Source organism: Schistocerca gregaria, chromosome 3 (assembly GCF_023897955.1).
Source record: "Schistocerca gregaria isolate iqSchGreg1 chromosome 3, iqSchGreg1.2, whole genome shotgun sequence".
Taxonomy (NCBI): domain Eukaryota; kingdom Metazoa; phylum Arthropoda; class Insecta; order Orthoptera; family Acrididae; genus Schistocerca; species Schistocerca gregaria.
In genome coordinates, this window is record NC_064922.1 from 736,571,752 (window position 1) to 736,597,545 (window position 25,794).

General features: G+C 37.0%; 1 protein-coding gene across 1 annotated transcript in view; it reads left to right on the top strand.

Annotated features, from left to right (window-relative positions):
- The window catches only part of LOC126353786 (uncharacterized), a 461,839-nt gene that overhangs the window by 384,542 nt on the left and 51,503 nt on the right, over positions 1 to 25,794 (top strand). Inside the window, exons 6-8 of the mRNA XM_050002875.1 lie at positions 2,114 to 2,264; positions 3,524 to 3,667; positions 24,053 to 24,240. Coding sequence (XP_049858832.1) covers positions 2,114 to 2,264; positions 3,524 to 3,667; positions 24,053 to 24,240 — 483 coding nt within the window. The remainder of the gene's footprint in view (positions 1 to 2,113; positions 2,265 to 3,523; positions 3,668 to 24,052; positions 24,241 to 25,794) is intronic.

The window sequence follows — 25,794 nt, forward strand, 5'->3', positions numbered from 1 at the left end:
GTATGGAAGTGAAACATGGACGATAACTAGTTTGGACAAGAAGAGAATAGAAGCTTTCAAAATGTGGTGCTACAGAAGAATGCTAAAGATTAGATGGGTAGATCATATAACTAATGAGGAGGTGTTAAATAGGATTGGGGAGAAGAGAAGTTTGTGGCACAACTTAACTAGAAGAGGGGACGGTTGGTAGGACATGTTCTGAGGCATCAAGGGATCACCAATTTAGTATTGGAGGGCAGTGTGGAGGGTAAAAATCATAGAGGGAGACCAAGAGATGAATACACTAAACAGATTCAGAAGGATGTAGGTTGCAGTAGGTACTGGGAGGTGAAGAAGCTTGCACAGGATAGAGTAGCATGGAGAGCTGCATCAAACCAGTCTCAGAACTGAAGATCACAACAACAACAACAGTTAAAAGAGAATTTTGGATATACTTTGCGATTATTTTCATCACCCTTTTTTAAACAGATGTATCACTTTTTAGATTATCAGGGACAATTTCTTCTTGTAGAGATGTTTTGAATTTATTGCGTGATAAACTTAGGCGATATGTTTACAACAATATTTTACTGGAAATATCGCCCACACAAACGCAATTCTTATTTAATACAATGGAAGGGGGGATATGTTTTATTTATTTGCCATTCAGCAACCATACCATGCAATTGGATTCATCAAAATACATTGTACGTATTCATAAAAGTATATAACGATGTCTGTGAGGTTTTGATGCTGATAGCTTTATGTAGAAGAACCATTGCATCATCCACAGGTCCTATACAGTCTGCCTTCTCAGCAGCTGTCAAAAATGTTTGTTCAGTATTTCTGCAACCTTTCAGGTTCCAGTATCCTGTCTGGCAGTATAATTTATGCACACTGTGAACCATTATCATTTGAATGTCAATGAATTAAATGATGTTTTGGAGACATTTTTTATTAATTGCTGCCAAAGAAATCATTAATTGCAGATATGTTCAGAAGGCACTTCAAAGCTTGTTGAGTATACTAGTAGCTCAATATGATCCACTGGCCAGAGTTACTTAATCATTAGAAAATGCAGCCATTTTTTAAAGGGCAGTTAAAAATATATAGTGAACTGTGTAACAAGGAAGAATGGAAACTCATAGTCAAGTACTGGGGTTACCATGTGACCAAAGGAGTTTTCTGAAGTAAAATTCTGGTTTTTGTTACTAAGTTAACACAATTAGCTATACAAGTGAGTTGCTTCTCTAGTGCTGTTTCATGCATTACATTTTATTTCTCTCATTTTAGCACTCCATCACATGTGACAAAGTCATTGTAATTCAAATTTATCAGAAGTTAAAGAAATAATGTTATTGAGCATTACCCTAAAACCACTGCAAAAATCTGAGGCCATGGAAAGCCATCATTCCCAATGAGTGAGTGAATACTTTGCAACTTTGCAGGAGCAGTTTATAGCTACAGAACAAAAATACACAACACATTTCACAGCATCTTATTGCTCTCATTGGAAACACTATTTCAGGCTGAAATTTATTCCAAGCACATTGACTGTCTCCCTGTTGCACTCAGTGGCTGCAGTTTTGAATTATTTCCTGATATGTAATCCATTCTTTATTACAACTTTTAATATTTATGATATCCGTACCTCTTTTCAGTAATAAAATATCTGTATTAATTGTCAGGCAATAACAGAGTTATGCAATGCCTGTTTTTATGCAGAAAAAGAAACAAAGCATTCTAATACCTAGCAAGCATTGAATGGTTTGGAAACAATCTGTCCCTCTCAGCTCACCCCCTCCCTCCACCTCCCTCCTTCCCTCTCACTGTTCATCCTTGAACTTCTTCACATAAAATAACATAGCAGAGTTGTCAGTGCACCAGGCACATATTCTCAGGAGGAGTTGGGTTTAGGTGTGTGTTGATCCAGCATAGTGTAGATTTACTTTTTAGTCAATCCCAGTCTTAAACTCTTGACTTCCATTCATTACTCCTGTCTTACTTCCTCTGGAGCTGCTCTGCAATACTTTTCATGTCAGTTAGCAATGTTTATTCCAATCAGTTACTACATACAAAATTTATTAAATCATCTGCTTCTTATTTTGTATCATATTAACAACTTTATTCACAGTTGCGAGAAGACTTCGACTGTGGGAAGGACATTACCCTTGGTCGGGATCACTGTCCACATGATGTGGCCACTCTGTTGAAGGAGTATTTCAGGGATTTGCCAGAACCATTGCTTTGCAGGGACCTGTATCCAGCCTTCGTTCAGACACAGAGTAAGTATAATTGCATTGGGTGGCAATTGCCCCTGAGTTTCTATAGCAGTATCAACTATGGATCTTTTACTTTAGCATGTTTCATTTCTTGATGTTTTCAGTAAATCACTTACTATCTGTGTCATCTTTCTTGATGCCTTAGCTTCCTGGTCCTCAGTTGGTAAAAGTCAGAATTTTTCTTGCAAATACGGTACCTGCATCACCAGCACCATCCTTGAGACTCAGATAAAACTTAAGCACAACAGTAGCAACAGCATTAGTGCTCAATCTTTCTATTTTTAATTTCAGTCATTTGTAAAGACTTACAATTATGCTGTAGAATGCATACCGTGATATGCATCTATCACTTCTTAAGGCAATGTGAACTTCGATTACTGCCATATAGACATTTAAACATAAGGTACCTTTAATGTAGTCCTTCTCTTTTTCAAAAATACGTGAGGGAGGTGGAGTTTACAATGTTGAGACTAATCTTCTCCCATGGGTATTCAATGTGTGTGGTTGTACTTCCCTTCTGGTGCTCCCTTCAGCCCCCTCTTAAATCTTTCACAATACATTTTCTAAAGAACACAGTGAATTCTGGGCTCAATGAAGGCATAGAGGAAACACAGGTTCACTGTTAACACCGATAGTTTAAAATATTGAACAAACAATACAAATACATTTATTGAATAATAGAATGTCCAGGTTGGAATATCAACAATTATTAATATGATAGATTTCTACTCACCATAAAGATGACACACTGTGGTGCAGACAGGCACAGTAGAAAGACTGTTATACACTGATCTTTTGGCCAAAACCTTCTTCAAAAGAGAAAGAGAAACACACACACTTTCACACAAGCACACACAACTCATGCACACATGACTGCTGTCTCTGGCCCTATTGACTGGCAGTACGGCCAGAGCAGCCAAAGATAGTGGTCATGTGTGCAATAGGTGTGCCTGCTTGTGTGAATGTGTGTGTGTTTCCCTTTGTTTTCTGAAAAAGGCTTTGGCTGAAAGTTCAGTGTGTAACAGTCTCTTCATAGTGTCTGTCTGTAAGTCAGCATGTCATCTAAAGTGAGTAGCAATTCATTTCCAACCTTTTCATAATTGTAAATACATTTGTTGGTATGATGAAATTGTCAAAGCAGTTTGGCAAGGCTTTTTCTAGAAATATTCACACTGAAGCACAATACCAAACAATTCAGTGTATATCCATAAGCATAACAGTTTGGTATCTACTCTTCATATTAATCCTATCTACAACTACAGGGATACGAAACAGACGGCTGCAGTATGAAGCTCTGCAGCACTTAATTCAGCTCCTGCCTGTGGCAAACAGAGACACTTTGTGGGCACTCGTCTGCTTCTTGGCCAATGTCGCAAGACATGCTCCAGATACCCAGGATGCCTCAGGTATGTTCACAAATTCTTACATTCCCTGTACAACTACAATTTATTCACACTATATCGTGCTGTCTGAACCACATATTGACAGGAGGGCAGTGGCCACTTAATTATGATTATTTTTCCAAACCATTAATGCATATAGCCACTTAATGTGACATACATAGTACATAGTGATAAGATTAATCAGCCAGTCAACAGTCAGAACAAAAACTTATTGGAATCAGAAAACTAACAGATTCTGGGGGTTCTGTGTCCAGTGCACAAATCCCAGAGACAGCTGAATTTGTGGATTGTTTAAGAGGTACAGACACAGCACTGCGGGATAATTGTCGCCCAACTCAGTAGTGATCAGTCCAAAAATATACCACTAGACAGATATACTTCTCATTCCATAGATCAAAAGTGGGGGATATACTCAAGGATGTACAACATGTTAGAAAACAAAAATACGTAATATGTAGCAATGAAAAATTATGCTAATGTCCCTTCCAAAGATCCTAAGTGCAATTGTCATCATAGATGTGGAATGAGTCAAAAACATCTTAAATATATCTTTGTTTAAGAGGCAATAACAAACTTATTATGAAAAATGTAAATTTACAATGCACTTGTATTTATTTATCATCTGTGTCATTGTACAAATGATGATGGTCTTGTTGTACATAGAAATTAAAAATATGGAATGTACGAAATGAAAATACCTACAACATATACCAGTAAATTTACAATTTCTTTGCATAAGAATGGTGTATAATAATTTGTTTTGATTAGATTAGATTTACTTTCATTCCAATTGATCCATAGTGAGGAGGTCCTCCAGGTTTGGCAATAACTACATTTAGAATAAATAGTGACATAGATAGTAAAAGAGTATAGTATAGGCCTAAACTGAAACATACAAAGATAGAACTTCTCACAGGAGTTATCACACAACTGCGACACATATGCCAGAGATTATTTTATAAAATAATTTTCTTGATCTTCAAAATGTTCATTTACTGGGTGGCAACATACATCAGTTAAAAATTTGCTGAGTTCTAATTTAAAATTTATATCATCCTTTAAGTCTTCAATGTATTGCAGAGCTTAACACCCATATAGCACACATACTTCTGAGTTTGTGCTCTTTTTGTTTTTTATATGTGGAGAGCATTCCTGTTCCATGTATTATAGTTGTGACTGTCAGATTTGTGTGGTGACTGTTCAGATTTGCTTTGGTTAAGAGTACACATTTAAATATAGGGGGTGAGTCAAAAAAGCCTTGACAGCTTTGCAATGATGTAGAAATTTATTGAGGTAACTTAGAGAATAAGTAGATCTAACATTTTGCAGCAAATAAAAGTGTCAAGTGTCAGTTTGGTTTGACATGACTACCATTTGTGATGTGGCAGACATCCCAGTTGTAATCAATTTCTTGCCACACACTTTGCAGCAAATCTGGTGTAACTTGTGCAAGACAACTCAATGAAGTTCTTGTGCCAAGAGCAAATTGTAGGCCTACTTGGAGGTTCTTTAATATATTCAGTGTGAAATTTATGGCAAACAGTTGTTGCAGAGTTTGTTTCATGAAGCCAAAACAAACAGTGAGTACCCTCCAAACCAGTGAAAGTAGCCATTTTAACTTTCTACTATACTGACACTCCTGATGGTGGAATGGGGTACTGATGCACTGCATGAATCAAACTTGAGTTTGTTTAGTACTAAATGCCACATCCACCGATTCTGTAAATTATCTCAGTAAATTTCTGTATCATTCCTACGTTGTAAAGCCCTTTTTGAGTCACCCTGTGTAGAGTGATGGCAGATTTCCTGAAAAGGGATCTGCACTGAGCTTGAGCAGGACTATGGGTAATCGTTTGAGCAACCTATTTTTGTAAGAGAAAATTTTCTTTTAAACTAGATTTTGAGTTGGCCCAGAATGAAAATATCCAAAGTATGCCTTTCTGATACCTTCCAAAGTGCAAACATTTGTGATAACTCACAGTGCAAAGCAGGCTGAGTTACGTTTGTGTGTAAGGAATCTTGCATGGTGTTTCCAATTCATAGCTTCATATATATCTGCCCCTAACTGTTTTGCAAACTCCACTCTGTATTAGTCTGTCACCCAGTTCTAAATTAATGTCTTCATCCTGAACCATTTTACCAAACTGTATGTAATTTGTTTTCCTCACATTCAGTATAAGTTTATTTGCACTTAACCAAGTTTCAACACTTTCAGGGTTTACAGAGTAAAATTTTCACTCTGCTGGCTGTGGCTAAGCCAGGTCTCCACAATATCCTTTCTTCCAGGAGTGCTAGTTCTGCAAGGTTCTCAGGAGAGCTTCTGTGAAGTTTGGAAAGTTTGAAGGAGACAAGTACTGGCAGAATTGAAGCTGTGACAACAGGTTGTGTGTCATGCTTGGGTAGCTCAGTCAGTAGAACATTTGCCCGCAAAAGGCACACAGGGTTAATCTGCCAGGAAATTTCATATCAGTGCACATTCCACTGCAGAGTGAAAATTTCATTCTGGAAACATCCCCCAGGCTGTGGCCAAGGCAGATCTCAGCAATATCCTTTCTTCCAGGAGTGCAAGTTCTGCAAGGCTCTCATGAGAGCTACTGTGAAGTTTGGAAGGTAGGAGATGAGTTACTGGTGGAATTAAAGCTGTGAGGATGGGTCATGAATTTTGCTTTGGTAGCTCAGTCAGTAGAGAACTTCCTCGCAAAAGGCAAAGGTCCTGATTTTGAGTCTCAGTCCAGCACACAATTTTAATCTGCCTGGAAGTTTCACTTTTAGAGTTTTATCAGCTGTGGAATGTAATGATGTTTTAGAGTCACTCACTATTAGACTTGTGTTGTGTGCATATAATATAATTTTTGGTTGTATTGTATTGTAACTGGCGTAATCCGTATCACTTCAGGCAAGGGGGTTACTTTCATAGTCTCGAATGTTATTGAATTTAGCATATGTTAAAATTCAGGAGTAAGTAAGATACACTTTTTTCCCCCCTCCAAAAAAATTCCTGCCTCTAGATGCAGGCCTCCAAAGATGACACTGCAAACACCATTTTGAAGATGCAAATTTCAGAAAAAAATTTAAAATGCTGTATCTCTGTCACAGTTCTAGATATTTTGTTAGCGTTTTTTTATTTGGAAGATAATTGTTTTATGGTTACCGTGGTATCCTTTGTTTGGACATATCAGTCAAAGTTCTTTTACTGTTGCCTTTTGAATTTTTTAAATAATTTATAGAATAATTTTTTTTTCAAAAATGCCAATCCAGAAAAGTTAGTTTTTTTTCTGTTGATTAGTACCATGTAGTACTATATTCTCAGTGAAGAAGAGTTTCCATTTTTAAGTTGGACAGGTTTTATTCTTTTAAATCATTTTTTTAACTTTCAAGGGTAATGTATGCCTTCACTGAAGCAGTTTTTCACTAATGTCTTTGTTACAATGTTCATTTCTATTGTCTTTGTTGCAGTTATTTCTTATCACTTTCTTTGTTGCAGTTATTTCTTATCTTTTTAATTGTTGCAGTTATTTCTTATCACTTTCTTTGTTGCAGTTATTTCTTATCACTTTAATTGTTGCAGATATTTCTCACACTTTGTTGTAGTGTCTTGTCTGTTTCTTTGTTGTGGTTGTTCATTGTAAGCTTATGTATTGTAGTTGTTCAGTGTTAATTTGTTTACTGAAGAGGCTTCTAAGAAATCTGAGACCAACCAATGAGTTCTGTGTTTTGTGAGGAATTAGAGAGTTGATACAGCTGCAGTGTGTTTTATGAAAAGGACTTTATAAAATGTCTCCTGACTGGGACCACAGGCGAGCAAAGTATGTTGTCTGTTTGTATGTCCATAAAAGACATAGTGATATATAATTAATGGAAAATCTCATATAAAGATGTGAAACAATTACTAACAAAGAGATAGAGGGGCTGGCCAGTACTTACCTCAGCTCAGTACAGCCGATAGAAACACAAAAAACAACCGAAAATTTAAGCTCCTAGCTTTCGGAATTGTCGCCCAACTCAGTAGTGATCAGTCCAAAAATATACCACTAGACAGATATACTTCTCATTCCATAGATCAAAAGTTACATCGGTATGACAACAACTAAACTGGCTGAGTGCATGAACGGACACAGACGAACTGTCCGCCTAGGAGATGTCCAATACCCAGTAGCGGAGCATGCCCTCCAGCATAATTCTAGGGACCTAGGAACCTGCTACACTGTATGTGCCATTTGGATTCTCCCACCCAACACCAGTCCCTCTGAACTGCGGAGATGGGAACTTGCACTCCAGCACATCCTTTCATCCCGCCATCCCCCTGGACTAAACCTACGTTAAACAACCTCACTCCCATTTACTTTTCAGTCTCCTCCTCTTTCCCTTTCCTCTTTAGCCATTCATGCATCTTTCCATCCTACATCTTTACTATACACCTCTTTACTTCTGTATGCATCCTCTTTGGTTTGAAGCTGGCACAGTACCTGCAGTAGAATATCTTTGGCTTCCCTCTGACAACCATGCCTCCATCCTTGCTATCTTCCCTGTTTTCCTTTCCCTGTTGCTTCATAACCTGGGTTGTGAGTAACTAAATCCACTTTCCCTTCTTCCCTTTCTTTCCCCTCTCTCCTCCCTGATGAAGGAACATTTATTCCGAAAGCTAGGAGCTTAAATTTTCGGTTGTTTTTTGTGTTTCTGTCGGCTGTACTGAGCTGAGGTAAGTACTGGCCAGCCCCTCTATCTCTTTGTTAGTAATAGTGATATATAAGACAAACAAAAAACAGGCTTTGTTTAGCTTGGGAATATGTTTTCTCATTTGAAGACTGTTTCAATGTGAAGATGTTTCCAGTGACGACTTTTTGTGTTCTAAATGTTTTGACAGAATAACAACAATGATAGTATCTGAACAAGGTGGAGCCTCACATGGTGCAGATGATGCACATTTTGCATCAATAGAGAAAGAATTAATTACCCAGAATCAGTCAACTACAGAGGTAGGTGTTAGTCACGTTAAAAAAACGTGGTAAGTGAAGTCGAGTCATAACCTCTGTGTATCAAGAAAGTGCAGAGAAATTACTAAAGCTATGGATGAATACACTACAGCCAAACTGATCACACTCTTCAAAGTAGAAATTCCATTTTCAGAAGAAAATGAACAAAAGCATTTTTGCACCTCTTGCCAGGAATTTTTCACAAATATCAATTCAGCTGTTGAATATTGTGCACCCTACAGTGAAAAGAAGCAAGTTTTAACTGTTATTCCAGAGACATTTTCAAAGAAAGCAATTTTGAACCACATTCCATCAGTATTGAAGTACATGGTAGAGAAATCAAGAAATGTGAGGTCTGTAACAGGAGTCCTTGGAAGACCAGAACCCTATTATGGTCATCCTGTAGAAGTAGCTCAAGTTCAAATAGTGCAGTCATATTATCTGGAAGATAAATGGGACTGTTCTCGCCAGAGAGGCAACAAATAAGACATTATAACTGTAACAGTTAAAGGTCAAAAAGTTGTGAAAGTAAAGAGGTACATGTATCACAGCATTAAAAAAACTTCTGCAATTGATAAGAGTAACTATACAACTTCACATATTGGAAGATCAAAATTTTATGCACTACGGCCTAAGTGGGTAGTTCCACACCCACCTAGAGATGTCTATTTATATGTGTACTGTGCGTACTTTGAACTTTGTGTGGTAACTTTGAAGAACTTACTGGAGCACGTGACATATGACATCTTTGTTGGGCATGTAAAGTCATTAGTGGTCTGTGACGTAAAGTGAGAGACTTGTTTGTATCAAGAATGTGGTAACTGCCATGGAAAGAGAGGACTGTCTTTACAGAGACTTGACCTGGAAGACATAACAGGTAACTCTGCAGAAATTACATATGCAACATGCGAGGAAAGTAAACTAATTAAGAAAACTGTTGCCTATGACAGTTTCATTGATGAACTTGGTAAATGGTCAGTGAAAGCGGTAACACACCAGCATCTGAAAAAATTGTAACAACACTTTGCTGAAGTGAAAGGGTGTATACAGGCTGAAGAACTATGTTTAGTGCTTCACTGTGATTTTAGTCAGAACTGCTCTGTAATTCTCCCACAAGAAGTACAAGGGTATCACTGGAGTAATGACAAGGTATCAAATTTTACAGGAATGATATATTTTCAAAACAAGACCATAAGTGTTGCAGTTATAAGTGATGAGACAGGACATGATTCAGCACATGCTTTGCTAGAAATGTACAAAATCCTTCAGCGGCAAACAGGGGTAGAGAAGATCGTCATTATTTCTGATGGTCCTCCTAGTCATTTTAAAAATCATTACCAGCTGTTTGAATAGAGTAAGTTGCTTGTGCCAACTGACTGGGTATACAGTGCTACTGGTCACGGGAAGGGGCCTTGTGATGGTATAGGAGGCCTGCTGAAGCACCGTGCTACAAAACATAATCTTTCCCTCAGAATGCTGAGGATTTTATGAGTGTCATGAAATCTTACACATCCAAAACCCTCATTCTTTTGTCCAAAGAGAAAATTTAAGAAATCTGTGAGCAGAAAAAAGAAGAATGGTCCAAAAAAATTACTCCTGTGAAAGTAGTTCAGAAGACACATTATTTAACTCAAAGTGATGGACGAACTCATATTGCACACACTTTAAAGAGCAAGAAAGATGAAATTCCGTTTGTTCAGCCAACACCTCAGAAACAGCAGAATAATATTCAGACTCAGAACCTGAGAAGGGGGACGTTTTTGGAACAATTTAAAATGCTTGAAAAATGAGTGTCTTACTCATCTATCAAAACTAAAATTATGTTAAATAATGCTAGGTTTTATGTATGGCAAAAATTTCAGTTGTTTTTAAAACCTGTTCAACCTAAAGGGGAAGCTCTACTTTCCAGGCAATGTAGAACTATATGGTACTAACTAACAGAAAAAAAATCAAAATTTTATGGATTGCCATTTTTGAAACAAAAAATTCCATAAATTATTTTTAAAAAAGTTCAGACGCTATAGTAGAAGAATTTGACAGATAAGTCCAAATGGAGGATTTCTTTAAAATCATAAAGCAATTATCTTTCAAATAAAAAACAACAACAAAATATGTAGAACTGTTCCAGAGATGAAATTCACATCTTCAAAATGGTATGCGCAGTGTCTTTGGCAGGCTGTATCTCGGAGCAGAAATTTTTTTGGAGAAAATAAAAAGAATACGTGTTCCTTACTTAGTCCTTCATTTTAACATATGCTGAATTCAATAACATCCGAGACTATGAAGGTAAGATTTTTTTCCTAGCCTGCCTGAACTGACATGGACTATGCCAACAGTAAAACATTCATATGTATGAGAACGAATAGTATCCCTAAGATGCTGGCCTGGTTTACTCCTAAAGGAACTTATTTTAGTTTTGAAACTGACCTTACTTTTTATTTAACTGAAGGACATACAAGAATTCTTAGGCTATTGTAGCCATGCATAATCAAAGAGAAAACCAGTTTACAGCACTAATTTACATTGGTCACATTACAGCACTAAAGATATGCTGAAGTCATATTTTATGTAACACTCAAACAATTTGATATTATTAATAATATATGTACATCCATCGGCTCTGCAAAGAAATTTGTCTATAGAATAGAATGAGTTGACTATGAATAAATCCTTTAGGCTCATCTTAAACTGATAGTTATTATTACATATACTTTTGATGGCATCTAGCATGTTACTGAAAAGGTGTATTCCTGAACAGTGGGCATCTTTCTGGTCTGCATTGACTTTGAATCTTAGTGAAGACATTTTTATTACTGGTTCTACAAACTGAGCTGTCAGTGTGAAAAAGGCCTATATTATTTTTGATAAATTCCATTAAGTAATAAATATATTGAGGAGCAGTAAGTGTCCCCCTTTGGTTGAACAGTCTCCTTATTGTTTCTTTTTCCTGTGGCAACACTGAAGCTGTAAACATTGCTAAAATTTGTGAGCATGACTAAATTTTGATGTTTTATTTGTTTAAAAAGCTGCTAAAAAAGTGATAGTTATATGTCTAGTTTTAGTGCAACTATAAAGGTATTATCATACTGTCTTTACAGTAATTAAATGTCAAATAGCAATGACAGTGAAAGTTCCAAGGATGAGAAAGATATATATGTCATTGACACTTGATGTGGTGGCTGATGGGAGCTGCCATAAATGAAAAATGCTTTTACGGTCACTCTCATCAGTTACCACACTGAGTATCAACTAGGTTTGTGCAGGTAATAGTATTGTTGTAAGCAATAGGCTATATTTTCTAAAGCACTATTTACTTCAGGCAACACTAAGCTTTACATCAATGTAGAGAATAAAAATAACCAATGATGTTACAGTATTTTACTAAAATGTCTGTTCACTTTATACTTGAGTAGCAAATATAACTTAATTTGATCTCAATCTAACAGGAAATATCACATTTTATGGAAAACGTTTAGTAACATCACATTTAGCTAATTCAGTAAGGTACGTATCGGTTTATTCCATAAGTTACATATCGAAATTATATATATTGGTTGTCATTTTTAGTAAATAGAATAGTATGATTGCAAGTTTGAGTTAGCAGCTATCCTTAAATAATCTTTGTATTCCAAAACAAAACAATTAATGTAACAATGGACAAGTGTAAAATCTGTCACAGAGTAGTAACAAATGATCGACAGTGAACAATGTGAAGACTGCCTATGCTTTTATCACATCAACTTGGACAGAGATGTTACTACCCTTTGATCCTGTAGTAGTTGTGACTGTCTCTCCTTGATTATTCTAATCTTAAAACTCAAAACTGATCTGGTGCTGGCACAGGCAGAATTAGAACATTTAAGAGCAGCAGCTGGCAGCAATGAAGTTAAGAGTAACGTAGATGACTAGGCTGTGGTCAATACCGCCAGATCAGTTAGAGGTTCAAGAGATGCAGCAAGTCTGTTAGCTTTAGTATAGGAGATCTGTTCAGAAAATTCTGGAACTTTCTCCACGGAATTTTTCTATGCTTACCTTTTACTTGTTGTGCATAGTCTCCTTTGAAATACTCTCCTCCACAATTGATAAACCAGTCCCAACACCCTTTCCACTTTTGGAAGCTGTCTTAGTATACCTCTTGCTGCATCTCACAATGCACCATCCGTGAATTTTCTTTCATCTCGTCTGTTGTTGCAAATCTTCATCTTTTCAACAGGGTTTCCAACTTTGGAAATGAAAAAAAGATTCATACAGGTTAGGTCTGGAGAGTATGGGGAATGCCTCAGCACAGTAATTTTGTTTTTTGTGCTGTAGTCACACACCAACAGTGATAAATGTGCATGGGCATTGTTGTGGTGCAAGAGCCCTGAATTTTCTCGTTACATTTTGAGTAATTTCCTTCTCACATATTCTCGCAGCATTGCAAAATGTCTCAATAGTACCATTGATTAACAGTTTGTCCCTGTGGCATGAATTCATGATGAACTAATCTCCAGAGTCAAAATAACTATCAGCATGACTCTGACATTTGACCTAACCTGATGAGCTGTTTTTGGTCTTGAAGAACCTTCCACTACATTGATCTCAACACCATAACTGTAGACCCACATCTTATCACCAGTTATGATTCTATTAAGGAGTGTCTCATTCTCATTTACATGAACCACAAGCTCTTTACAGATTGCAAGGCAAAGGTCATTCTGGTCTTGACTTATGAACCTTGGGATGAACTTGGCAGCAACACAATGCATTCCAGGATTTCATGACATGATCCAACTGAAATGTTACATATGTTCTGTAATATCTCTGGTACTCAGTCTTCTCTTGGAATGTATAATTTCTTTGACATTTCTGACAGGAGTGTCATTGGTACACATCAAAGAACATCCTGAATGAGGATCATCTTTAACTTCCGTTCAGCCATTTTTAGACTGTGTGAACCAAGTATAGCGTAAGCACTCACCACCATAGGCTTTATACATCATTTGGTGTGCCTCTGTAAAAGTTTTCTTGAGTTTCATGCAAAATTTAATGCAGATGCATTGCTCATCTAACACTGCTATATCAAAATTCACGAACTGTACCACACAACATTCTACTCAATACAGCAGTGAAGGATAACTAACAGACATACAACAGTGAAACTTCCAGCAGTTACACATTAAACACAGATGTGCGCAGGGATGCCAATGGCATTTCGTTCCAACACACCATTGGTGCGAAATTACAAATGTTCCGGAATTTTTTTAACAGATCTCACAGATATCTCCACTGCTTCTCTGCTCTAGAGACTGTAGATAAAAGTGTGTGAGCAAGCCAAGGAATTCATGAATACTCTCACAAGGCATGGAAAAGGGTGAAAACTATGGTTAGAGTAGAAAGAAGGTTAAGAAGACCACAAAGGTCCTTCTGCAAGGGCTTAGTGTTGAGATAGGAATGTCTTAGCTAGTAGGCTGCAGAACATCCTGCCTAGTTAATACCCATCAAGTGCAAGAGCTAAACAGTGTATCCTTTGTTTTATGGTCTCTTGGTAAGAAAGATCACATAGTGGTTGTGGGGGCTTTCTGGAACAGCCTGGAGCAGAAACTGAACTATGGAACTGAAGATGAAATCAGGCACATTGCTGGAAATGGTCCTCACAAAAATATTGAGATTGTGTCACTATTTGGGTGATATGCCAAGCCCTATATGCAGCAGTCTCTTGAATGGATAAATTCAGAGCTTCGGGAGTCATTCAATAGACTGGGACAATAATATGTGGGTGAGATTGACACATTGCTTCCTCACATGATTGCATCACACGCAGCATGGGCTGCATCTGAATGTTTGCAGTAAAAGGTTATTTGCACACTCTCTGCCTAATCCCTGTGATTTCTAATGTTTTCTCTGTGCCTTTTGTAGAGAAAATGTTTCCAACAGACAGTGTCAAAACTCTATAGACACAGTTACAAACAAAAATGGCAGACTGAACAGTAGAAAGCCTAGCAAACAGTTCTAATACGTTTTGAATTTTCAATTAAAATGTAAAAAGCTTTTCATATTAATATAGGATATTTAAAAATGTAAAGAAATTTTTACAGGCATGTTATGCATAACAAACTTCACCTGGAGGTCACAAAAAAATGAACAGATGCATCGGGATGGATGCAGGTTAGTATCATGTGGAATGGATGAGTTGGTTGCATATACAAAAAGTTTAATAAAGTCTCAGTGAATACTGCATTCAACAACTACAAGTATTGTACTTCTGTGACATATTTGGAAACAAAGAAGACAGCAATTCTGTCAGTGTATAGTCCCTCGATGAGAAGTGGTTTAAACTTCATTAAGCAGTTATCAAGGATACTAATAAGAGTTAGCAGAAATAAGTGGGATTGTCAACCACAGTAACATTCCCAACATGAACAGAAGGACAGCCATTAATAACTTATTTCTAGATACAGCTGTCTTTAGTTAATTAGATGTGAGCTTTTTGGTGAAAGCTTTATCCAATCATGATGATCAAATGGCAGCAATGAAGCATTCCCATATATCAGATTTTAATAAGAAAGGAAGATGAAAATTTTATAAAGGGGACCTTGCCTACTCGTCATCACCTATTTCATCAAAATTTATTATACATCCAGGGCTTGGCCAGAAGTGAAAGTGACTGAAGTGGGAGCCACATATGGCCAAGTGTTTAGAAAATAAATACCATTTTTTATGTGGGCTCAGCAAGGCATGAACCAATTATGTTAATGTAGTTTCCAGGCACAAGTTGATGCAGTTGAAAGAGTGCAGAATAGTTATCAAAGGTTCGTGGGATGGAGTCCCTCTTCAGAAACATTCTTTTAGTTTCAATTTTTATGTTACTTACACTGCAAATAAACCAAAATAATGCTTGATAAATGTTGTATTTTTTAATATTTTCATAAAAAGTATGAAAAGGAAAGGCAAATAAATTTCCAGGTAGGGACTGTAGGCATATACTTGAACTTTGTAAGTAAAATAAGATATTTTTATTATTTTACAGTTGATGATTTACACGTGCTTTTGTGATATTCATTATAAAACAGAGAAAACAGTAATTTTCTCAGCATCTTGCACATATTATAAACATCACACTTTTACAGCCATAGGATTGATTTAAAGTTTCCATAGAAAGACAAACTTGGTTTACATTCATAAAAGGTTCTCTCTCATTACATTCATAAAAGGTTCTCTCTCATCAGACAGTTTGGCAACAAACCATGCATAACACATCGTTTCAGCAAATGTTGGTGTGGATAGCTGGTGATGTACAATGAAATGTATTTTGCTGCAGTCTTCTCAGGATGCAATTTATTTTTCCCTCGCTCAATGAGACGAGCAATTTTGGAGCTTTTTGATTAAATTCATTAACTGATGATAAAAATAGACATCACAGGGTTGCATTAGCAGCTTAGGGATGCTCAGAGGTCAAAATCAGACTAATAGAATACAAAATCCTGTACACATTGAAAATTTATTTGCAGAGCTGTCGTCGATGCTGTAAGTACAATCCTTTCTTGTAAATTTATTTGCAATCCCATATTTTCCATTGCCTTTCCTTTTAATGCCTTTTATGAAAATATCAATAAATACAATACTTTGAGCATTATTTCAATTTATTTGCTGTTTGAGTAATGTTAAAACTAAAATTTAAAAATGTTTCCACATAGGGACCCGACCATACGACCCTTGTATTTATGCTGCACCAACCACTGTCTTGAAACTATACTAACATAAATGGCTCATGCCTCACTTGACCCTCGTCAAAAATGCAATTTTTCTCTAAACACTAGGCCATCTGTATCTCCATCTTCTGTCGCTTTCATTTTGGACCAAGTGATGTATATACCATAAATTCATATGAAATCGGTGATTGAGTAAGCATGGTCACCTTGTTAGTTATTCTATTCTGAGAGAATTTATGGAAAGAAAAATATGAAAAATTTTACCAGGGACACAAAGTGGACGAGAAATCTGACTATTTCTTAAAAATGTTTTTACAGCATTATGATTTCAGTTTTTGTTTACAATGGATTAGGAACATTTACAGTGGAAGCTAAGGAAAAGGGTGGCTAAAGTGTTGTATCAAACAGCTCTAATCAAGACTCAAAACTGTGTTACAAGCAGTATTGCAAAATTCACCTGTGTGTCATAAAAAGGTAAAAACCATTTACTGTAACAGAAAATTCAAAAATTTGAGAACAAAACAAAGGCAGTTTGGAACATTATTAAAAATGAAAGAAGTAACTTGACAAAGCAAATGATATTGAATTCCTAGATTACAGTATCAGAGAGACAGATGATATGAAATTCAAATTCAAAGAATTCTTCCTGACAGTCAGGGTTGGCTTATTCATAAGGGCCTGGCCCCACCAGAATTTTGTGATATAATTTTACTCTCAGCTGCCAGTAGCAGGGCCAAGTCTTGCCACTACTCTTCTCTCACACCTCCCCTCAGCCCATCATTCCACATTGACGGACCTGTTTCCCTTTCCCCACCTCATTCAGCCAAGGGCCATGGCCTCATGGCTCATACTCCTTCTACCCCCTGGCACGTAAACTGCAATTGTATTGATGTGACCAAGTTTTCCCTTCCTCTGACTTGCCTCTGGCCATAGCATGCCATGGGGCCACCTTGGGCGTGCTCAGCGGATGGAGCAGCTCACATGTAATGCTACTTTCCCACACCTTAGTAAACTCTACTGACTCTGTCCTGTTACCACTTCCCCACCCATCCACACCTGTATACGGTTTGTGGGGCCAGCCAGTTTATGCCGACAACCCATATTTTTACATACAGCACTTAACACACCTTCCTGTAGGTCAGCAGGGAATGTTGCAAACAGCAAAAGTGGCCATCTCTCAGTAGTGCTCTGTATTCTGGAGCTTTGTAGTTGAAACTCAAGTATTCTTACAGTGATTTTAAAGTGAATAAAGTCGATTGTTTGCTTAAAAAAAATAAAAAAAATAAAACTTTAATTTATTAAGTACAAAAGAGGAGCTATAAATCAAGAACTCATGCACGTCAACCAAAAGGTTTCTTGATTTTTCAAAATGATGGAAAGAAGAAAACAGCTTCCTGCAGTACAACATAGTTCTGCAAAACGTCGTGAATAACAGTGAGTGAAGAGAAACAAAAGTTATTTTGTTTCTATTATGTTTTATTTGGTGGTGAAGGATTCTGGACAACAATTGGCTTTAAGGATCTAAAGCATTTAAGTGAATGGGTTAATATACACGAAGAAAGCTGATTACATTTAGAAAATGCTTTTAAATGCAAAATGTTTGGCACTGCTCAGATCGATTTAGCATATAAAATGTCAATTCAGAGCAATAATGAACTAGTCACAAAGAATAGATACGTATTAAACACAGTAGTAGAGTGCTTAACATTTTGTGGAACTTATGAGTTAGTACTTAGAGTTCAGCTAACTATGGCAATTTCTTAGATTTATTGCCTCCACAAGGAAATCCTTACAGTGTGTTAGATGACCATTTAGACGGCTCTAGTACTTCCCTCTGTAAATTATACAAAATGAACTTTTGTATTGTATGCATCAAGTTTACATTGAAGAAATGATTAAAGATGCTACTGCTACTTATCTTTCTGTGCAAGCAGATGAAACAACACATGTTATGGGCAAAAGTCAGTTTGCCCTTATACTGAAGTTCATCAAGGGGAAATGAGGTTCATCAAGGGGAAAAAACCTGCTGAGAGATTCCTTTCCTCTAGCATAAATGACAAACATGGAGGTTATATAATGATATACTGACAGTTTGGAACAATTTCGTTATAACGTTTATTGACATTTTATCTGGGCCACACCAACAAAAATGAGCTTGAGGTGCCACTGCTAACAGTAGCTACAAGATGTCCATCTAAGGCAGATCCAATAAATTTACTTAGACAGATAATGCATATTCCACCACCTGACATCAGTTTTGCCAATTGTGCTGTTAAAGAAATCACAAAAATCATTGTCACTAAAAAATAGGAACTCTAATGACTATCATTATATCTGATCCAAAGTAGTACACTCTGATTAAAATATCATTGTGACTGACAGGCTGCAATGGTGGGATGCAGCACTGCCGACATGTAGTCAATCACTCTAGACAAAGCTCTGCATGTGCCTACAGTACACATAATGTAGGGAGAATGTGAAATTTGAGAAGAATTACGATTGGTTGGTGGCACGCCCCTATCACTCAACTCATTGAAACATAAATCATTTGGTAATGCCATACTTTAGATACCTTTGTTACTAGCCAATGAGCCATGGTGTATTTCCTAAAAGACTGAAGCATGCAATAGTAACACAAATATAAAAAAATGGAGACGAGCCACTGATCTCTGGTTATGGACTGAACTCCTTCATTCCATCATTCTCAGACGTTTTAGAAGGTTTACAGTGAAATACTCAACCATCTTTATGAGACTAACCTTTTAACAACAACTCAGGTTGACTTTGTACAAGTTTCTGCATTGAAAAACAATATATGACCTCACAATCTCAATTCTATTTTAACCAAATAATAAAAATTACCTTTTTGGCATTTTCTGTGATCTTTACAAAGTCTTTGGTCATGGAGGTCATAAAATTCTGCTAGGAAACTAAAATGGTATGACATTAAAGGTCTTCTGCTTGCATGGAAGGAGTCATATCTTAACAACAGAAAAAAGAGGGACACATTTAAAAAAATATATGACAGGAATAAGATTAGATATGGAGAAGCATTAAATATGGTGTGCCACAAGGTTCATTGCTTGGCCTTTTGCTATTCTTGATCTACAGAAATGATGTACCAGAGACATTGGAGGACTCTTCAAGAACTGTAATTTTTGCTGATGCCAGAAGTATATTAATAAAGGGTCCAAACACAGCCGTATCAGACGCAGTCAGGAGAATAATAAAACATACAACAAGACACACAACAAACACAGCAAGCTAGTGGCCAGGGTGGACAGAGTGCCTACACTCACACTACCACAGCTGGAACACCGTGCTGGGCATCGCCAGCCACAGACACCAATGTGCACTTTCGGGTGTGGATGTGGACCATGTGTGGATCAGCCTGCAGGGGGAGGGGATATAAGTCAGATGTGCATCCCCAAGATGTCAGTTTGTCAGTGCACCTGATGATGGCAACATATCTGATCACCAAAATATTGTGCCTCTTGGACACTATGAACCAGAAGTACACCCGTGGATTGTTCAATCAGTTAATAACCACAGAGAAACTGAAGAACTGCATACTTACATCTGTTTCACAGCTAATAGTTTAACCATTAATCTTACAAAAGCACATAAAGTTATGAAAGAGAATTGCTAGTCAGTACGTAGCTTCATGAGAAACGTCACTACTGCTGATAGACATACATATAAAAGCACACACTATCTTACCTTTCAAAAATTATCGCTACTGCATCCGGTAGGAGAGAAGTATAAGTTGATGAAGGTTAAAAAGAAAGGGTTGGGACTGAATAGAAGCAGTGATAGAACAGATGTTGTCTGACACATCTTCCAAATGCATTTGTATTTAATATAGGCTTACATTTTAAAGAGTTTTATTTCCATATACCATAGACCTTTCTGACACAAACCTGTATTTACTGGGGCTACATGTAAATTTACTTCTAATCTTGTATTGTGTAAGTGTATGTCATAATTTTTCTTATACTACTATCACTACCAATACATTAATGAGTCAATAATATACATGAGTGGTGATTCTAACACATGTTTTAATCAATTTTTACATGACTGTATGGTTCTTCTTCCGTAACAACCCTATCTTTTGGATTCTAAAGGTCCCAAGAGATGTTGGGGAATTTCCCCATAATATGAGGCCATATTTTAGGTACACATTAAAATTCACATAGTAAGCACTTACTGGTGTGTGCCCAGTTATGTATGATGTTATAACCCTTAAAAGGTAACAACCTGTACGCAGCTTGGAACTTCTCGGTTTAATATGTTTATCCTATTTTAGGTCACTTTGCTTCCAGAAACCAAAATGCTTTGTTGCTTCTTTATTTACAATGGGTTGTTGGCAGTGGCGTATGCGTAGAACTGCTTTATATCTGAACCAACATGCAAGTCCAGATCATTGATACAAATCAGGAAAAGGAGATGTCCCATTACTGAACTCTGAGGTATCCCTCAGGTGATTCAAATTTATTCTGACAAATAGTATGAGACTAATTGTAATTATGCCTCTACATGTTTTATGATTTCAAGCCAGTACTGGTTGAAAAAAGTCAGACATTTTAATAGAATTTGCAGATATACAGGAAACTTTTGACAGTGTTCACTAGAATACAGTCTGAAATACTGAAGGTATGAGGGATAAGATACAGAGAGCAGAAGAAAACAGAGTGCAGCTATAAAAGGCAAACAACATGAAAGGGAAGCTGTAGTTGAGAACATGGTGGGACAGTTGTAGCTTATCTCTGATGTTAATCAGTTGTACACTGTACAGTCAGTAAAGGAAACTAAGAAGAAATTTGGAAAGGGAATTAAGGTTCAGGGAGATGAAACAAAAATATTGATGTTTGCCTGTGACATTGTAATTCTGTCGCGGGTGGCAAAATACCTAGAATGATCAGATGAACAAATAGTGTCTTGAAAAGTGGATACAAGATAAACATCAAAAAAGTAAAACAGTGGTATTGGAGTATAGTAAAAATAAACCAGGGAATGCTGAGGGAATTAGATTAGGAATTGAGGCACAAGAGATGAGTTTTGCTATTTGGACAAAAAAAACTGAAGAAGAAAGAATGGAACATTCAGACTGCCAATAGAAAGGAAAGCATTTCTCAAAAGAGACATATTTAATATCTAATATAAATTTATTGATTAGGAAGTATTTCCTGAAAGTGTTTGTCTGGACTGTAGCCTTTTATGGAAATGAATAATGGATAATAATCAGTTCAGACAAGAGGAGAGCAGAAGCTTTTAAAATGTGGTGTTACAGAAGAATGTTGAAGATTAGATGCCTCATATGGGTAACAACTTGTTGAAAGAAGAGTTGGCTGATAGCACACATTCCAAGACATGAAGGAAAAGCCAGTCTGGTTACAGAGAAAGTGCGTGTAGGGGAGGTGGAGGGGGGCTAAAAATTGTAGTGGGATAATAAGGCTTGACTTCAGTAATCAGGCTTAAGTCGAAGTAGGTTGCAGTAGTTGTGCAGAAATGTACATAAGATAGACAAGAACAGATATCTGCTTCAAACCACAAAGTGAAACAGAGAAATACATTTCATTACATAATTATCATTCTGTTTTCATTACAAAAATCTCACTTTCATTCAACACATATCTGTAATTCTTAAAATCTATTATGGCAATAGTAGATATTGTTGTCTTTGTAAAATACATTTACTTTGAAATCGTGATTGCAATGTTTAACATCTGGAAATTGCCAACAAGATGTTCATGCACGAACATCAGATATCTTCCTTAATATACATTTTTGTACCATGAGAGCTTGCCTTTTGAAGGAACAATTTGTGTTCCCTTCTGTACTCCTAAGGAGCATACATTCCTCAGCAGTGTGCTCGTTAAGAAAAATGGCAATAAATGCCGGGGCATTGTGTGAAGAGCCATGGGGGCTGGTTTTAAAAGATTAACTCAAAAGCTAACGACTACAGTAACATTCAGTGAGCTAATACCTCTTAATCAAAGGAGGGGCCCTTGCTCGGGGTGGAGGATCTGTACCAGGCAGACCACGAATGGCTTGCAGCCTTTGTTCAGCATCATCTGGCGGTGTGGGAAAACCCACTTCAGTGACATGCTTGGCAGCAAAGGGGTGTCAAAACAGCTGGTGGGCACTGAACTTCACTGGACTATTTGGACTGAGGATGAACCAGGCATCCAGCATCAGTCTCTGTACACATCAATAGAAGCACAATGCAGCTCGGGGAGGCAGTGCAGAAAAATGCGGTAGCACTCCTCTTGTCAACCGAGTCTTTGCCTTTAAATATGTCTGCTTGTGTCTGTATATGTATGGATGGATGTGTGTGTGTGTGTGTGTGTGTGTGTGTGTGTGTGTGTGTGTGTGTGTGTGTGTGTGTGTGCGCGGGCGAGTATATACCTATCCTTTTTTCCCCCTAAGGTAAGTCTTTCCGTTCCCGGGATTGGAATGACTCCTTACCCTCTCCCTTAAACACCACATCCTTTCGTCTTTCCCTCTCCTTCTCTCTTTCCTGAAGAAGCAACCATTGGTTGCGAAAGCTAGAAATTTTGTGTGTGTGTTATTTTATTGTGCCTGTCTACCGGCGCTTTCCCGCTTGGTAAGTCTTGGAATCTTTGTTTTTAATATATTGAACCATGATATAACAATGACAATGAGTGTGGGGTAAGAATTATGCAATTTGCGCATATCTTGGCAAAATGCTGTGGGCGACGGGCACAGGCAAACCGCTGAGAACACAGCCAGCCATGTTTCCTCGTTGGAGCAGAACAAGAGACTACTCGAGTGATGGTTCGGCATGCCTCGCGTCCAGAAAGCTTCACCATCTAAGTTCTCCCTCCAGTAGAAGTGACCAGCAAGGGTGTTGGGGGGCTGGTTTCATGTCTACACAGCCCATCATCTACTGCTACGGGTGGAAGCAGTGGAGGAGCTGCCACATGTTTAAGTGATGAATATGACCAGAAAATTATTCCATAAGACATTAGCAAGTGAAAAATTGTAAAATGTGTTAGGTTATACACATTTTTTTTGTCTCTAGAGCTTTCAGTTACAAAACTAGGTGTTAAAAAGAGGCCTTTCATTTTGTTGGCTTGTATTTACATTTTAAATTCTCATTTATTTTTTGTACCCAATTATTTAGAAGAACTGACCAACATGTACAACATTCATTACTTGTTTTTTCCCAGTTGTTAGGCATAACTGAATATACTGCAAGGCTTTAAATGAAACAAGATACAGTTTCATCTGTAGAAAACCATTTAATAACTCTTGTAATAACATTATTTAGTTAAGATAAAATTTTTCTAGCTGTGGTGTCACATAAAAAAAGCTGTCACTGAATAAAACTGATGGTCTGGCTGTGGTTGCAAATGGCCTTCTTGCTTTGAGTAGATCCAGAAGAATGTCATGAAAAGTGTGGCAGAACATCGGGTTTATTCAGTGATTGTATTTTTACAATAAGATATGGCACCATGTCCAAAAATCTTTCATAGTGACACTCTACCTGTTTAATCATGTGCCATTATAACAATATTTCACCTTTACTTGGTTGCTGTGTGCCTTTAGTAATTGATTACATTCCCACACAGTGTATATGAAATGGAATAATGAATGACATCCACTCAAATGGAAAATGAAACAAAACAGAACCTGCATCTTGTATCAGCAAGACATTCTGTTCTACCAACCTGACATTATCTTCTCTTTTCACACAGGTGAATGGGTCTTGGGTAACAAGATGGATTCTAACAATTTGGCAACTGTTTTTGCTCCGAATATTCTGCACTGTGTAAAGCCAGGAGCATCTAAAGACATACCTACCACACAGGAAAGAGCAGAGGATCGGATAGATGTTATCAATGTTTTACGCACTATGATAGATCACTATAGGGACCTTTTTATGGTAAGTATTATGTGAAAAAGAATTTTACATACATTAATAGCAGGAAGTTCCGTGACTTTAACAATCACTATGCAGTTTCACACTGTTCATGGGATATTGTGCTGATTCCTTGGTGTAGGAGAGGATGTTATATTGTTCATGGTCCAGGTGGATAACAGACCAATGCCAAAATTGGGTCCCCAGTCCTTTGTATGTCATTTCCTGATACAGTCCTTATCAAGCTGCAGAAAGCAACTGGTCCCACACCCTGGCATGAAGATTCCCAAAACATCATAAACATGACAGCAGTATACATGCCTATCATCAGTTCCTAATTTCCACATGGATGCCCCCTCCCGTTGTTGCACAGTAAAATCACATCAGCAGTTAAGCACGTTTCAGTGGATGAAGCACACCTGTTGTTGATTATACATTCAGTTTCTCGCAGCAGAGCTACTGCAGAAGACTCTTAGCAACTCTGTTATGCTACACAGTAGGTGCTCCCATTCAGACTTAATCTATGAGCCCAAATTCACCAGTCATAAAAAGAAAATACAATTGTCTGTGCTAGCAAAGGAATTCTGCAGTCCACTTGTGCTGGCATCTCTGCACAATGATATGCCAAACTTAAGAGATGAGGAGCGCCTCAGTTTAGTCCAAGAGTTTCAAAAGTGAGTTATACTGGCAAATTATATGGTGATTTTTAGGCATTTTCCATTTTCACAGAGTCAGTCTAGTGTGTTACACATGCTCTCAAAACACATTTTGTTGAACAATAGTTATGTCAGTCAATATTTAAAAATATAATACATGAAAATAATGTAACGAATCTATTAGTCTGGTCAAATGTGAAGTTTTCCAGGCAATCAAAGTGTTCATACAGAGTTGGATAAGCATCTTTCCAATGACCCATTCCTCCACTTGGAGGAGTACCTATTAATGTAGAATTTTTTACTGTATACTTCATTAACATCTAACAGGATTTTCTGTATTTCAATTCTTCTTCTATTTCATATTTTTAATTTTTGTTTCAACCTAACATTATTGGAATATGAATAAATTTCTTTTGTAAATATTTTGTAGCTGTGGAATTTCATAGTCTGTTGGATACTCTAAATTTAATCATGTAAAAGTGTAACTTCAAATCATCTAATTCAATTCAGTTCATTTAGCACCTTTGTATCTCATCCTATATAATGATAAAGGATTTTGTTGTGGATGATATTACATAGACATACTATATGAAACAGTTTTTCAAGTATACATTGGTACATAAAATATTCTTAAGTACTAAATAGAACCATACACATAACAACAGTCAGAATACACTAAATTATAATAATAAAAGGGTTTTTATTTTATATGTGTGAATACAATTTATTTTTCCAATAAATGCTTCACTTCACCATAATAAAAGAAATAAGCTGCTTTGCAGTGAATGCTGATGATTCAAGTATTCTGTGATACTATAAATACCACCACTAATTAGGATTTTTTAAATTTGGGGGGGGGGGGGGGATGTTCTAATATTCTTTTGATTTTCTTTGATAATTCACAAAACAGAATTTTCAGCTC